At 42.2% G+C, this 13,536-nt stretch overlaps 1 protein-coding gene across 3 annotated transcripts in view; it reads right to left on the bottom strand.

Annotated features, from left to right (window-relative positions):
- LOC122554545 (adhesion G-protein coupled receptor D2-like) overlaps window positions 1-13,536 on the bottom strand; it is a 292,263-nt gene that overhangs the window by 252,914 nt on the left and 25,813 nt on the right. For all 3 annotated transcript variants that reach the window (XM_043699744.1, XM_043699743.1, XM_043699745.1), the window contains exons 6-8: window positions 8,938-9,132; window positions 6,012-6,097; window positions 3,688-3,972 (exon numbers count right to left, since the gene is read on the bottom strand). In XM_043699744.1, coding sequence (XP_043555679.1) covers window positions 3,688-3,972; window positions 6,012-6,097; window positions 8,938-9,132 — 566 coding nt within the window. The remainder of the gene's footprint in view (window positions 1-3,687; window positions 3,973-6,011; window positions 6,098-8,937; window positions 9,133-13,536) is intronic.

The following is a 13,536-nucleotide window of genomic DNA, read 5'->3' as shown; positions in this document are numbered from 1 at the left end:
TGCGTCTGTGTGTGTGCCTGCGCATGTGTGCGTCTGTGTATCTGTGTCTGCCTGTCTATGTGCATTTCTTTATGTTTTTCCATGTGTACATCTGTACCTGTGTGTGTTTCTATGTGTGTGTCTGTGCCTATGTGTGTATCTGTTTGTGTGTCTGTGTGTGCGCTTCTGTACGTGTGTCAGTGTGTGAGAGTCTTGTGGCTGAGTGTGTCTGAGTGTATCTGTGTGTGTTTATCTGTGTGTGCAGGTCTGTGTGTCTGTGTGTGCAGGTCTGTGTGCGTGAATGTGTGCATGTCTGTGTCTATCTGTCTGTCTGTGTCTGTGTGTGTCCCTGTGTCTGCATGTCTGTGTGTGTTTGTGTCTCTGTGTGTTTGTGTGCGCGTGCGTGTCTGTGCACGCACCTGTCTGTATGTGTGTGTGCGCACATCTGTATGTATGCACGTGCATGCATGTTTCTGTGTGTGTGTATGTCTGTATGTGCATGTGTGTCTGTGTGTGAGCATGTCTGCGTGTCTGTGCCTGTCTGTGTGTCTGTGTGTGCGTGTCTGTGTTTCTGTCTGTGCCTGTGTGTCCATGCCTGTGTGCCTGTGTGCGTGTCTGTGTTTCTGTGCGTCAGTGTCTGTGTCAGTGTGTGTGGGTCTGTGTTTGTGCGTCTGTGTGTATTTGTCTGTGTGTCTGTGTGTGTGCGTGTCTGTGTTTCTGTGCATCAGTGTGTGTGTGTCAGTGTGTGTGCGCCTGTGTGTGGGTCTGTGTTTGTGCGTCTGTGTGTATTTGTCTGTGTGTCTGTGTGTGTGCGTGTCTGTGTTTCTGTGCATCAGTGTGTGTGTGTCAGTGTGTGTGCGCCTGTGTGTGGGTCTGTGTTTGTGCGTCTGTGTGTATTTGTCTGTGTGTCTGTGTGTGTGCGTGTCTGTGTTTCTGTGCATCAGTGTGTGTGTGTCAGTGTGTGTGTCAGTGTGTGTGGGTCTGTGTTTGTGCGTCTGTGTGTATTTGTCTGTGTGTCTGTGTGTGTGCGTGTCTGTGTTTCTGTGCATCAGTGTGTGTGTGTCAGTGTGTGTGCGCCTGTGTTTGTGCGTCTGTGTGTGTGTGCCTTGTGTGCGTTTGTCTGTGTGTGTGCCTTGTGTGCGGTTGTCTGTGTGTGTATGGGGGTGATGGCAGCAGCTGTTGACATTTTGGCATAAGCCCTCAAGTGTTACCAAGGGGGTCTCTGCAGAGTCAACCTAGCTGTGTTTGTCACTATCATTTCTATTGGTTTGTTTGACGACAGACGGTTTGCCCAGATTCATTTCTTCTCTGAGACTCTGTCACAGTTAGATTCAACTGAGAGACTTGCTCGGCCATTTCACAGGGCAGGTAAGAGTCAATTACAATTCTGTGGGTCTGGAGCCACCTGTAGACCAGACCAGAAGAGGATGGCAGATTTCCTTTCCAAAAGCACAATCGTGAACCGAGTTCAGTAAGAGGAAAGGTGTGGGCAGTGGGACAATCCCTTCTTCCCACTTTCATCACTTGCATTTTGTTAATTCTGGCAAAATGTATAATCATCAAGGGAATGCAGTGCTCAGAGCTGAAAGCATCATTTTCAATTTTGTAAAGCTGTTTGATGTGAACATGTGGAGCAAGTAAACACAGATGTCATCATGATTTCAATAGTTTACCTCTTCCTAACTCCAAAGTTCATGGTATTAAACATTAAACATCATTCATACAGTAAACACCAAACAATACCTTCATTTTCAATTACAAACACTAAAACGTTAACTGTAAAGCTTGTCAATATATTTAAAAACTCAAAACTGTGTTCGTATATACATTAAAGACATTAAGAAATTTACATTATCAGCATTGCAAACATTAATCACCTGAGTTAAAAATCACACAACACCAGGTTATAGTCCAACAGGTTTAATTGGAAGCACACTAGCTTTCGGAGCGACGCTCCTTCATCAGGTGATAGTGGAGGGCTCAATCCTAACATAGAATTTATAGCAAAAATTTACAGTGTTGATGTAACTGAAATTACACATTGAAAAATTGATTGTCTGTTAAGCCTTTCATCTGTTAGTTCCACTTCTTTCATGTGTAAATCACATAGCCTTTTTTTCAAAAAGTTGCATTCTCGGGTTAGCTGGTAACAATGGTGATAGCTAGACATTATGTTGAAGGTGTTGGCCCCCGTGTTCTCTGTCTATGACCTGATGTTTAGATGATTCTAATCTAAAAGGTGAGATAACGGAGTTTTACATAAATTCATGCAGTTTTTGAGCTCAGAGTTCTACATGAATGCATGCAGTTTTTGAGCAAAGTACAATGTAACCCTGAAAGTACAAATTCACCCCACAAAATATATATGTGCATGTGGGTCTTTGTCTCTGTGTGTGTGTGCGTGTCTGTCTGGGTTGGGGGTTGTGAGTGTGAGAAAGTGTGTGTGTGTAGTGAGTGCAGAGTGTCTTAAGTCTGTGAGGGGGTGCATGTGTGAGTGTGTGTGCCTGTAAGGGTGTGTATGGGTGCCTGTGTGCGTGTCTGTGTGTATGTGTGTCCGTGTGTATGTGTGTATAGGAGTGCCTGTGTGTGTGTGTATAGTGCAATGGTGGTCACCTGTAATGTGACATAAATCCAAGGTCCCGGCAGAGTGGGCGAGCAGAGGCTGATAGCTAAGCTCAGTATCCATAGGGAGGGCCTCAACCGGGACCTTGGGTTTATGTCACATTACAGGTGACCACCATTGCACTAGGCAACATGTCGACAACTCTTTCTTGGGTTCAATGTTGAAGGATGGGACAACGATATGGCTAGGAGTGTGAATGTTAGCTTCCAGTTGCCTGCCACTTTCTCACATTCACAACCCCCAACCCAGACAGACAGACAGACACACACACACACAGACAAAGACCCACATTCACACATATATTTTGTGGGATGAATTTGTACTTGCAGGATGACATTGTACTTTGCTCAAAAACTGCATGCATTCATGTAGAACTCTGAGCTCAAAAACTGCATGAATTTATGTAAAACTCCGTTATCTCACTTTTTAGATTAGAATCAATCTAAACATCAGGTCATAGACAGAGAATACGGGGGTCAACACCTTCAACATATTGTTTAGCTATCACCATTGTTAACAGCTAACCCGAGAATGCAACTTTTTGAAAAAAAGGTCTTGTGATTTACACATGAAAGAAGTGAAACTATCACTGTATTCTAACAGATGAAAGGCTTAACAGACAATCAATTTTTCAATGTATAATTTCAGTTACATCACATTGTAAATTTTTGCTATAAATTCTGTGTGTTAGGATTGAGCCCTCCACTATCACCTGATGAAGGAGCGTCGCTCCGAAAGCTAGTGCGCTTCCAATTAAACCTGTTGGACCATAACCTGGTGTTGTGTGATTTTTAACTTTGTACACCCCAGTCCAACACCGGCATCTCCGAATCATGATTAATCACCTAAGGCTACAATACTGTGTTCATTCTCCAATAATGCTGAGGAATGTATCTGCTTTCCAATCTGTTTTCATCTACTCATTGAAAGGAAGACAGTTCACAGAAGCTTCACTTAAAATGTTTTGTTGAGCAATTTTTACATTTCTTCAGTGCATTTTGTTTTCTCCCACAAACCCAAGATATTTCAATACCTAATTTTGGTTTATAATAATAATTAAACTTGAAAAAGAAACACACTTTCACCTCGGATATAAAGAGCCATTCCAAGGAATACTTGACATCTATGATTTTGCTCGCCAATTTAATGTAGTTAGTTGCCAAGCTCAAAATTGTTTTGGAATTACTCGCTTCACTTTCAAAATCCAGTTCAGCAACATTTCCGAGAAATCTCGTCAACGCAAGCAAGTCAGCAGAGGTGAGTTTAGTGTGGCTTTGATCTGCAGCTTCACACAACAAGCTGGTGATGTAGTTTGCAACAGACACATTTTCTGGGTAATCGCTTTGGTTCAGCAGCAAATAATCCGCAATCTAAAGCAACCAAAAAACAAAAATATTTGTATACAATACACTATCACAATATTAACTGACAGCATATATATTTTGTAAATGAAGAAACTCTTATGCTCTCTGTGCACCTTCTCAGCAGACATAATATTGTATTCCTCACTCTGTTATCTTACCCTTTGTATGGTATAACCTGCCCGTACTACACGCAAAACAAAATGTTTCCTTGTACATAGATACATGTGACAATAAATCAAACCAAATCAAAATCTTACAATATCTGACCTAAGTTTATCTTCTGTCGAATGTTGAATAATTAAAAGCTTAGAGATATATAGAAAGAATATATAATTCTGAGAAAAAATGTAGTATTCTATTTGGTAAGTAAGAATATAAAGATAACCCCACATGAATATTCCTTCAACACGTTTAGTTTCTGATAGATTAACATGCAAAATCAATATGGTTGAGAATCTTTTATATTCACCACCATTAGCCCACAATTAGAACAATCTCTAGCACATTTTTTTAAATGATCAGATATTAAAATTGTTTCAATTGTAAATGCCAATTAGAACTTTTTCATTTCAAAAACATTTGCCGCAAAAAATTCGGTTTGGCAATTATTTAAAATTCAATACATGACCATGGTCCCATTGAGATTTAATACAGGAGACTAGAGTCCATTCATTATAATGATTCAATTTTAGAGCTTTTCTTTAGAAACAGCCTATTTTGATGCATCTGTTACAAAGTCATGGTCATGGAGGAGGAGAATGTGAGGACTGCAGATGCTGGAGCTCAGAGTTGAGAGTCTGGTGCTGGAAAAGCACAGCAGGTCAGGCAGCATCCGAAGAGCAGGAGAATCAACCTTTCGGGCATAAGCCCTTTATCAGGAGGTCATGATGAAGGGCTTATGCCAAAAACGTCAATTCTCCTGCTCCTTAAATGCTGCCTGACCTGCTGTGCTTTTCTAGCACCACACTCTCAACAAAGTCATGCTCATGTCAAATTCACATTTTTAAGTCTGGAAACTGATATTGGACACTTTAAAAAGTACTGTTTTTTAAACCAAAACAAGGGCAGTGACTAAGACTAAGGAATAAACTACAAATTTGCAATGCTATGTCATTCACTTTCTACTTCATTGGGGTGGAGATGTAGGGCCTATGAAAATGCTCCAAGAGACAAGAAACACCTGGAAACATGTATGTAGCTTTCTTTCTATCTTATCAAAATTAGAGATTCGTGGTTATGCAATCATGAAATAATAAACTTTGTAGAAGTTAGTCACTTGGACAAACTACCTTCATTTTTCTTAAGCAGACAGTGCAGACTTGAGCTATTCAAAGCTACCCTTTGGAAGATACAGTGGAATTTTGAACTCTGGACAGCAGTTCAAGAGAATTCACGTGACCAACCTAGTTTTGTGGGTGGATTTGAACTGGGGAAAAATGAGCAGCTGACAGTGAGGGAAAGCTGCTCATTCTCCATCTCCATACAAGATCTCACCCTGTCTGCTCAGTGTAAGTGATGCCTGCATCCTGGAAACAGACTGAGAGCTTTTAATAGAAAGTTTTTACAACAGCATTTCAAGACAGTGGAGAGAACACTGGCTACAACCTCAAGCTGTCAGCTGAGGATCCACACTTTTGGATAGTTTCAGCTAGATCACACCCAGTGACCTCTTATTTAATGAACTTTAACTTGATTCAAGTTAACTTTCTCTACTCTCTTGTTAGTATTTTTGCATGTTTGGTTTGAGTGAATATGTTTGCACACAAGTTGCCGAAGTTGGGACATATTCTTACATTTTTAAATTGTTTACCTGGATGTGTTTTATTGTACTAATCCCTGATTTATTAACTAAAGAAAACCCATTTGGCTTGTTCATTATGTACAGAAACAGAAATACTCACTGAATTTGTAAATATGCTTTTAAAAGATTCAAATCTCTGATGTAACGAAATCACTCCATGTCTCCTCACCTGGTCAATACACAATTCTCTTTCTCCAACAAATCGACATTGTGAGGAAACTACTCCGAACAATTAAATACTTACTGAAACACGAATGGAATTTGCTTTAACTTGTAGGAAAAATGGAGAGGGTGGAAGAGAAGACAAGTTTTGCATTTGTTCATATATATCTGAAAGGAGAACAGACAATACTGGAATATTTTACAAACTGTGATAATGAAATGGTAATTAGTAAAAAAAAACAAACAGAAATCCATCTGAACATTCCAAGGTTTTCTTGAACGGTTCCGTAACTTTATGAAGACAGTGTCAGCCCTCTCTTGTTTCAGAATAATAGTGAGTGGACAGAATGATCCAGATTGGGAAGCTGTTGGCATCAAGATGTTAACTAAAACATACAATTAGATTCTTGAGGTTTTGCCGCTGTAAATATAATTTTCATTTTATACTACAGCCATTTTAAAATGTTTGTAATATAGTGAAAATAATTCAAGAATGCATCAAATTCCTGTCCTCAAAAGTTTATTTTCTGTTAATGTCAGACATCTGCTCCAACATTCTTGATATAAAATTACTGGCCCGATAGCAGTTCATTTCCACAACTTCCAGCCAGAGTTTGTGGAGAAAGCTTGATATTCCAACCAGTTCATCTTTTCCATTTCTCAAATGACGACAAGATTTTCTATCTTCTGCCCTCTATCCTCACTTCATCTAAAGACAACACTCAGTCATGACACCTTTATGCAGTGTTACAATCAATTGACTAGTCGCCATGAATGCTTCATTATCCTAGACTTTCCTGAATGGGTCCCAATCTAAATGCTCCTCAAAGGAACATCAAACATACGTGCTTATAGAAGTTAATCTCCAAAAATGTTCTCAATAACTCGTTTACGGTGTCAGTAAATTGCCTTGATCAAAATCAACTGATCGATGCAAGCCAGAAAGTTTCTTCCAAGACTTCATCCTATAAAAAGACGCAAGTCTAGGATGGGAACAGAAAACAATTTACACTGTTCAGTCTTACAGAGTTACTGATCTTGTTCTGCAGCTTCAACCGATGTCCCAACTACAAAGAAACCAGAAAACCTAGCATGTGGGCAAAAGGCTTTGTCAAAAACCTGACAATGTTCGACCAGAGCTTTTACTCTTCACTATAAAGTGTACAGTCCATCAGGAACATGACTCCACAATTTGGAGTCTTATTAATGTTGTGACTGAAGCAAGTTTCTCACCATACAGCTCAAAATTAGAGAAGCAACTCTTGAAATTTTAGGAATTTCATAATGCTTGTTACAATGCTGGAATCTAGTGAAATGGCAAATCAGCTGCCAAGTTAATTGTTTCTACAGAGAAGGCAAACATTGGATCCTGATGCATGGTATCAGAGGCCTTCTGGCATTTTGCCTGCATGGTCATTCTTGAAAAGTGAGTCTTAAAAGTTTAACAGAAACTTATCATTTGACTCCAGAGGAGTACTTAAATCTAGAACAACATTGCTTAATAAGGGTCTAATTTTGCACATGTGCAACAAAACGCACTGGACAATTTTAACTTCCGAACCCAAGGATGTTGAGTCCATTGTAGCACATCAACTCCTCAATGAAGGTCAGCTTTTATTCAAGTATTTCTCTCAAGTGCAGCAAAACTTATTGCAATGCTAGCCTTCAAATATCTATAACACACTACTGTCTGCTCAACGGTCCATGGCTCACTCGATTCCAGCTGCCCTCCATCCCAAGTCTCACAAGCTCCTACTGAGTTCTGCTTGTGCCACATTCAATCATTTCAGCATCTGCTACTGCAGTAACAGGACTTGCATAGGGGTATGACTGTCTAGGAAAACTCTGGTTGGATGGGAAGAGACAGAAGGGAAAACTCAGGGTGGGAACACAATATATGAGGCAAGAGAAGAGAATGGTACTAGCACATGGTTAGAAAGAGAATGGGACACAGCAACACAGGTTTCAGATGTAAGTTTGCTCACTGAGCTGCAAAGAGCTCAGACATTTCAGACATTTCGTCACCACACTAGGTGACATCTTCAGTGAGCCTCCAGTGAAGCACTGGTGTAATGGCCTGCTTTTTATTTATGTGTTTAGGTTTCCTTGGGTTGGTGATGTCATTTCCTGTGGTGATGTAATTTCCTGTGGTGATGTAATGTCCTTTGGTGATGTCATGCCCTGTTCTTTTTCTCAGGGAGTGGTAAATGGGATCCAAGTCAAAGTTTTGTTGATAGAGTTCCGGTTGGAATGCCATACTTCTAGGATTTCTCGTGCATGTGTCTCTGTTTGACTTGTCCTAGGATGGATGTGTTGTCCCAGTCGAAGTGGTGTCCTTCCTCATCTGTATGTAAAGATATTAGTGAGAGTGGGTATGTCTTTTTGTAGCTAGTTGATGTTCATGTATCCTGGTGGCGAGTTTTCTGTCTGTCCAATGTAGTGTTTGTTACAGTTCTTGCAAGGTATTTTCTAAATGACATTAGTTTTGCTTGTTGTAAACATCACCACAGGAAATGACATCACCAACCCAAACACATAAATAAAAAGCAGGCCATACCACCAGTGTTTCACTGGAGGTTCACTGATGATGTTACCTAGTATGGTGATGAAACGTCTGAAAATGAACCTTCCAGCTCAGCGAATTGACTTATATCCAGAACCTCAAACTGAGCTACAAATCTCAAAACTCGCTTTCACAGGTTTTGACTGGCCTTTACTCATAATTATTGCGCACTTTATTACCATCCAATTGAAATAAACACAAACCTGTTCTGTATTTGTTTCACAAAAAAACCCACTTTTCTCCTGTTGACTAAATGACCAGTGCCACGTAATCTATGCAATATCTCCTCTCGCCACTCAACCAACAAACAATAATCAAGGCTATCATATGGACAGAAACACGCAAATGAACAAATTCAATTCCTATCAAAACAACAAAGGCATTTTTGGTGAGGTTCACTCACAGAAATGACATCTAAAACATCAAAATGAAAACGTAAATTCACCTTTGTCATATCGACAGAGTGCTTCTTTCTGTTTTGAGCAGTTTTCTGATTCCCATGCTCCAGTTAATGGGTCAAAGGCTACACATTCTCCTTTATTAACTGGGTGGCTGACATCTGATGAGATGTTGTGAAAACGGGGCAAAGTTCCATCAACCCACAAAATGTCAAATGGTTCAGTGAGTTGGAATCCATCACCTACATTGGGGGGGGGGTAAAAATACCTTTAGCCACAAGACAAAGAAGCACTTTAAGTCACTGTTACAAATCCTAGAATCTTCAAATGACACTGCAGCAAATGAGGCCATTCTGCCTGTTATGACTGTACTGGCTTTGACAAACTATCTATTTAAATCAAACCTCCAGTAATCTCCAAATCAAAGAAGACCATAAGATATAGGGGCTGAAATAGGCCAATCAGCCCACGGAGTCTGCTGTGTCATTCATGGTTGATATGACAATCCTCACTTCCATTTCCCTGCCTTTTTTCCCTGAAAAGCCTCAATTCCCTTACTGATTAAAAATCTGTCTCTCTCAGCCTTGAATACACTTATTGATTCAGTCTCGACAGCACTCTGCTGTAAGGAATTCCACAGATTGACTGCCAACAGAGAAGACATTTCTCCTCATCTCTGTCTGAAATGTGTGGCCCCTCATTCTGAGATTATGCCCTCTGGTCCTGGACCCTCTCTGAAAGGGAAACACTCTTCCTACATCTACCTTCTCAAGTCCTCTAAGAATCTTATTTGTTTCAACAAGGTCACCTCTCACTCTTCTATATTTGTTGGTGGATATGAACATTGCTGGCGAAGATAGCAGTGAATTTCCATCCCTAAATACCCAGGGAAGCTGGTGGTCAGCTGCCTTGCTGAACAACTGTAATCCACAGGGTGTATGAACTCTCACAGTGCTACAGGGAAGGGATTTCCTTTATTTTGATCCAGCAAGAGGTAAGGCATTGTGTAACTGTTCCGAGCCAAGAAGTTGAGAGTTATGGATATGATGGTGCCCCAAGTATCTTTCTAGCTCATAAAGGGTTTGAGTTTATACACTGCTGTCTCAGGAGCCTTTAAGAAAGGAAGCAAAATTAAAACAGTGACTACATTATTTTTAAAAAGTGCTCAATTGCTTACTTAGGGAGCTGAAAGTGTGTAAAGTGCTGTACAAGGGAAAAGGTTTCTTATTTCATTTGTACTGAAGGAGCAGAGTGACAGTGATACTGGACTACTGAAGGAGCAGAGTGACAGTAATGCTGGACTATTGTAGGAGCACAGTGACAATGATACTGGACACTGTAGGAGCAGAGTGACAATGATACTGGACAACTGTAGGAGCATAATGACAGTGATACTGTGGACTACTGTAGGAGCACAGTGAGAATGATACTGGACTACTGTAGGAGCATAATGACAGTGATACTGGACTACTGTAGGAGCAGAGTGACAGTGATACTGGACTACTGTAGGAGCACAGTGACAGTGATACTGGACTACTGTAGGAGCACAGTGACAGTGATACTGGACTACTGTAGGAGCATATTAACTGTGATACTGGACTACTGTAGGAGCAGAATGACAATGATACTGGACTACTGTAGGAGCAGAGTGACAATGATACTGGACTACTGTAGGAGCAGAGTGACAGTGATACTGAACTACTGCAGGAGCAGAGTGACAGTGATACTGAACTACTGCAGGAGCAGAGACACAGTGATACTGGACCAGTATGGGAGCATATTGACAGTGATACTGAACTACTGCAAGAACAGAGTGACTGTGATACTGGAGTACTGTCGAAGCAGAGTGACAGTGATACTGGTCTATTGTAGGAGCAGAGTGACAGTAACACTGGACTACTGTCAGAGCAAAGTGACAGTAATACTGGTCTATTGTAGGAGCAGAGTAACAGTAGGTGCACAGTGCCAGTGATAGTGGACTACTGTAGGAGCACAGTGACAGTGATACTCGAAGACGAGGAGCAGAGTGACAGTGATGCTGGACGACTGTAGGATCAGAATGTCGGTGATGCTGGACTACTGTAGGAGCAGAGTGACGGTGTTCCAGTACTACTATAGAAGCAGAGTGATAGTGATGCTGGATGACTAAAGGAGCAGAGTGACAGCGATACTGGACTACTGTAGGAGCAGAGTGACAGTGATACTGGGCTACTGTAGGAGCAGAGAGACAGTGACACCGAACCACTGTAGGAGCAGAGTGACGGTGATACTTAACTACTGAAGGAGCAGAGTGACAGTGATAGTGTACTGCTGTAGGAGCAGAGTGACAGTGATTCTGGACTACTGTAGGAGCAGAGTGACAGTGACACTGGATGACTATAGAAGCAGAGTGTTGGTTATACAGGACTACTGTAGAAGGAGAGTGTCGGTTATACTGGACTACTGCAGGAGCAGAGTGACAGTGATGCTGGAGTACTGTAGAAGCAGAGTGTCGGCTACACTGGACCTTTGTCGGAGCAGAGTGACAGTGATGCTGGACTACTGTCAGAGCAGAGTGACTGCGATACTGGACAACTGTAGGGGCACAGTGACAGTGGTATTGGACTACTGTAGGAGCAGAGTGATGGTGATGCTGGACGACTGTAGGAGCAGAGTGACAATGATGCAGTACTACTATAGAAGCAGAGAGATAGCGTTTCTGGTCTACTGAAGGAGCAGAGTTACTGTGATATTGGACTACTGTAGGAGCACAGTGACAGTGATACTGGACTACTGTAGGAGCAGTGTGATGGTGATGCTGGATGACTGTAGGAGCAGAGCGACGGTGATGCTGGATGACAGTAGGAGCAGAGTTGCAGTGATGCTGGACTACTATAGAAGCAGAATGAAAGTGATTCTGGACTACTGTAGCAGCAGAGTGACAGTGATACCGGACAACTGCAGGAGCAGAGTGACAGTGATACTGGACAACTGCAGAAGCAGAGTGACAGTGATACCGGACAACTGCAGGAGCAGAGTAACAGTGATTCTGGACTACTGTAGAAGCACGGTGACAGTGATACCGGACTGCTGCATGAGCACAGTGACAGTGATACTAGACTACTGTAGGAGTAGAGTGGCAGTGATGCTGGAAGACTATAGGAGCAGAGTGACTGCGATACTGGACAACTTTAGGGGTACAGTGACGGTGATGCTGGACTACTGTAGGAGAACAGTAACAGTGATGCTGGAATACTGTAGAAGCAGAGCGACAGTGATGTTGGACTACTGTCGAAGCAGAGTGACAGTGATGCTGGAAGACAGTAGGAGCAGAGTGACCGTGGTACTTGACTACTATAGGAGCCGAGAGACAGAGTATTGGACTACTGTGGGAGCATATTGACGGTGATACTGAGCTACTGCAGGAGCAGAGTGAAAGGGAAACTGTACAACTGTAGGAACAGAGTGACGGTGATACTGGTCTACTGAAGGAGCAAAGTTACAGTGGTACTGGACTACTGTAGGAACACAGTGACAGTGATACTGGACTACTGTAGGAGCATAGTGACAGTGATACTGGACTACAGTAGGAGCAGAGTGACAGTGATACTGGACCAGTATGGGTGCAGAGTGATGGTGATGCTAGAAGACTGCAGGGGCAGAGTGACTGCGATACCGGACTACTGTAGAGGCAGAGTGACAGCAATACTGGAGTGCATGTTGGGACAGAGTGACAGTGATACTGGACCACTGTAGGAGCACAGTGACAATTATACTGGACAACTGTAGGAGCATATTGACAGTGATACTGAACTACTGCAGAAGCAGAGTGACTGTGATACTGGAGTACTGTCAAAGCAGAGTGACAGTGATACTGGTCTATTGTAGGAGCAGAGTAACAGTGATACTGCACAACTGTAGGGTCAGAGTGACAGTGATGCTGGACTACTGTCAGAGCAGAGTGACAGTGATGCTGGACTGCCATAGGAGCAGAGAGACAGTGATGCTGGACTAGTGTAGGAGCACATTGACAGTAATGCTGGAATACTGTAGAAGCAGAGTGACAATGATACTGGGCTACTGTCGAAGCAGAGTGACAGTGATACTGGATTACTGTAGAAGAAAAGTGACAATGATACTGCACTACTGTAGAAGCAGAGTGACAGTGATAGTGGACTACTATAGAAGCAGAGTGACAATGATACTGAACTACTGTAGGTGCACAGTGCCAGTGATAGTGGACTACTGTAGGAGCACAGTGACAGTGATACTGGAAGACGAGGAGCAGAGTGACGGTGATGCTGGACGACTGTAGGATCAGAATGTCGGTGATGCTGGACTACTGTAGGAGCAGAGTGACAGTGATACAGTACTACTATAGAAGCAGAGTGATAGTGATTCTGGATGACTAAAGGAGCAGAGTGACAGCGATATTGGAGTGCTGTAGGGGCAGAGTGACAGTGATACTGGATCACTGTAGGAGCAGAGTGATGGTGAAGCTGGGAGACTGCAGGAGCAGAGTGACAGCGATACTGGACTACTGAAGGAGCAGAGTGATGGTGATACTGAAGTACTGAAGGAGCAAAGTGACAGTGATGCTGGACTACTGCAGGAGCAGACTGACATTGACGCTGGACTACTGTAGGAGCATAATGACAGTGATACTG

The sequence above is a fragment of the Chiloscyllium plagiosum genome, chromosome 11, assembly GCF_004010195.1.
Source record: "Chiloscyllium plagiosum isolate BGI_BamShark_2017 chromosome 11, ASM401019v2, whole genome shotgun sequence".
Taxonomy (NCBI): Eukaryota; Metazoa; Chordata; class Chondrichthyes; order Orectolobiformes; family Hemiscylliidae; genus Chiloscyllium; species Chiloscyllium plagiosum.
The sequence above is the reverse complement of the archived record's forward strand: the minus strand, read 5'-3'. Positions and strand labels throughout refer to the sequence as shown.